The sequence below is a fragment of the Cyprinodon variegatus genome, unplaced genomic scaffold, assembly GCF_000732505.1.
Source record: "Cyprinodon variegatus isolate N-32 unplaced genomic scaffold, C_variegatus-1.0 Scaffold1080, whole genome shotgun sequence".
NCBI lineage: Eukaryota > Metazoa > Chordata > Actinopteri > Cyprinodontiformes > Cyprinodontidae > Cyprinodon > Cyprinodon variegatus.
Window position 1 is genome coordinate 181,428 of NW_015151533.1, and position 2,575 is coordinate 184,002.

At 41.6% G+C, this 2,575-nt stretch overlaps 1 protein-coding gene across 1 annotated transcript in view; it reads right to left on the reverse strand.

The window, feature by feature from the left end:
* LOC107101317 (myosin-9-like) overlaps positions 1 to 2,575 on the reverse strand; it is a 52,989-nt gene that overhangs the window by 32,732 nt on the left and 17,682 nt on the right. Inside the window, exons 10-12 of the mRNA XM_015400185.1 lie at positions 2,323 to 2,418; positions 2,156 to 2,232; positions 1,514 to 1,712 (exon numbers count right to left, since the gene is read on the reverse strand). Coding sequence (XP_015255671.1) covers positions 1,514 to 1,712; positions 2,156 to 2,232; positions 2,323 to 2,418 — 372 coding nt within the window. The remainder of the gene's footprint in view (positions 1 to 1,513; positions 1,713 to 2,155; positions 2,233 to 2,322; positions 2,419 to 2,575) is intronic.

Below are 2,575 nucleotides of genomic sequence, written 5' to 3' on the forward strand. Positions count from 1 at the left end.
GTATCAGGTATTGCAGGCTAACAAAGACCTCAACGACCCCATTCTTAAGAGGCAGAAATGTTCTTCCGGTTCAATTTGCATGTTTTCTAAGCCAAAACAAGTTTTTGTCCTACTATATAATGCTTCAAACTCACTTCTGACATTTTGAACTCGAAAAGCTTCCTGGATGGGAAGAGAAACGTCTTCAAACTTGGAAACAAAGTCCAGTGGATTGTTTTTTGGAATGATTATGTCCCGGGTAACAGAATGTTCCAGCTTATTCCATCAAGGACGGTCTTTTCATCTATTCTGTGAACATTTGCCCTGTAGGCGTGTGATGGCTGCAACTACAGCCACCCAAATGCACGAACATTTAATCACATCACACACTAGGTCAGCCAGTCTCATTACATTTATATTGGGATTTCTTTAAATTTAGGATTTAATTTACAGAATATTTTTTGTAAGGAAAGGCATAACACTGTATTCTACAATACAGTGCGCACATTTTAATTTACACTGTTATGTTCTGCTTGATTTAATCTTTGTTTTTGAGTCACCTCAGTGCCGGCTGCTCCAGTCCTTCAGGAGAACAGAGGTGGAGAAGGGGCGGAGCCAGCCTATTGAAACTGCAAATTGGTTTACACCACTACTAATCAGCAAGACGGGGGGGAGTGGGATTTTCCTGTTAATTTCAGTTAGGTTTTTGTGTGTTTCCCCCTTTGTATCTTCTATGTGGCCTGATCAGCCAGTATTTAAGTTTCCCCTTTGTCTCATGTAGCAGGTCTGTTTGTTTCAGTAGCTCTTTTTGTTAGCCTGAGTTAAATTCTGTTACTTTGACCTCTTTTATGGGCCCAACTTTGTAATTTGTTCTTTATTGACCCAAGTTCTTTGTTTTGGGTTCAATAAAAAAGACTTTTTAAAATCTAAACCTGTGCCTGAATCTCCTTTGATTGCTCAGACCATCACAAGGTGTTTTATTTAAGTCCAATATAACTAAAACCGGATTTAGAGTCGACCTGCTGGCTTTTGACAGACCGACTCCACATGGAAATAACCCTGAATGATTCATGTATCACCATCATCATCATCATCATCCAGGACTACAGGATCCTTTGAAAAATGAAGGGACAGAATCGGGTCTTTCTACAGGCGACCCGTAGATAAACGGAACAGTTTGGGACTTTAGGGATTGCTCAACATCTGTAGCGCATCTACAGTGTTTAAATTGTGTGAATCAATCATTTATAATGTATACATATAAACTGATGTGAGGCAACGTTAGCATTGAAGTTTTCTTATGCCTGATTTTTGGCTCATCTGACAAACTTTGCCGTAACTTTTGCAACTAACATAACTTTCACGAGTGCACCTGCATTGGAGTTTGCATTAAGGGATACATGCATGTGTAAATAATGTTTTAAATTTTAAATGCGCTCACTAAAAGGTCACATAACCTGCTCTTTTTAAATGAAATTGCAGACAGATTTGTGTTGCATAAACAAAATTGTGTTTTAATGTAACTTTTAGGAGGTTACCTCAAAGATCTCAAATCCAGCAATATCCAGGATTCCTATGAAGGACGCTCCCTGCCTCTTGGTTTTGTCCAGAGCCTTGTTGATCCTCATCACCAGCCAGCGGAACATCCTCTCATACGAAGCTTTGGCCAGAGCCTCAACGGCAAACTCTGCCTGCTCCTGGGTCTGGGCCTTCTGAACGTAGTCCCTACCGACCTGAGAGAGAAAACACCAGCATTACACTACGTCGCTGTGAGGAACCCGAATGACCCGATCAGGTTCAAGTATTTTTGACAATAATGTGAAAGCATGTTTTTTCCTCAGCCTAGAGCGATAAAATATAAGCGTATAAGGTTTCCTTATCCTCCTTCACACCTGAGTGTTTATCTCGCTAATGAAAAATGCATCTCCTTGATTAAATGAAGTCATTTTGCTCCAAATGTTTGTGTGTGAAGAAGTTCTTTATGCAGGGATGGGTTGGTTCCAAGGGAGAGTGTGATGGGATTTGAACAGTATAGGTGTGTTTGCAGTCAGAGCATTTCTCTCCATCTAAGGACTTAAAATAAATCTGAACTTTCTCCTGCAAGAGTCTCAGTTTCTCCAAAACTTCACAAGGTTTAGACTGAATCGCAAATTTTTCAACCAGCTGCAGAGCAGACCTTGATCCTGGGAGACAAGATGGCTCGGGTGAAGTCGGTCACATTGATGCCCAGCAGGTGGCAGACTTTCTGGGCAGCTGGGAGTGAAAGATGGCAAACATCACAGGATTAAATTAAAAGCCGTCTTCATTTTCACATGCTCCTGTTCCACAGTGACGGAGGTGTACCCGTGTCGTCAGGCATGGACGCCTGGTCCGAGTGTCGCTCCTTCTTGAAGATCATGTTCCCCAACTGGAGCACGGCTGAGACGACCTTCAGCAGACCTGAGGAGGAACAAAAGCAGCTCAGACTTCTGACATGTTTATAGTTTCTCAACATGACATCCGGTTTTATATTCCCTACAAATTTCTCCTTAAAGGAATAGCACACCCAAAACATGATTAGCCTTCATTTTCTACTCACCCCCATGCAGAACAACAC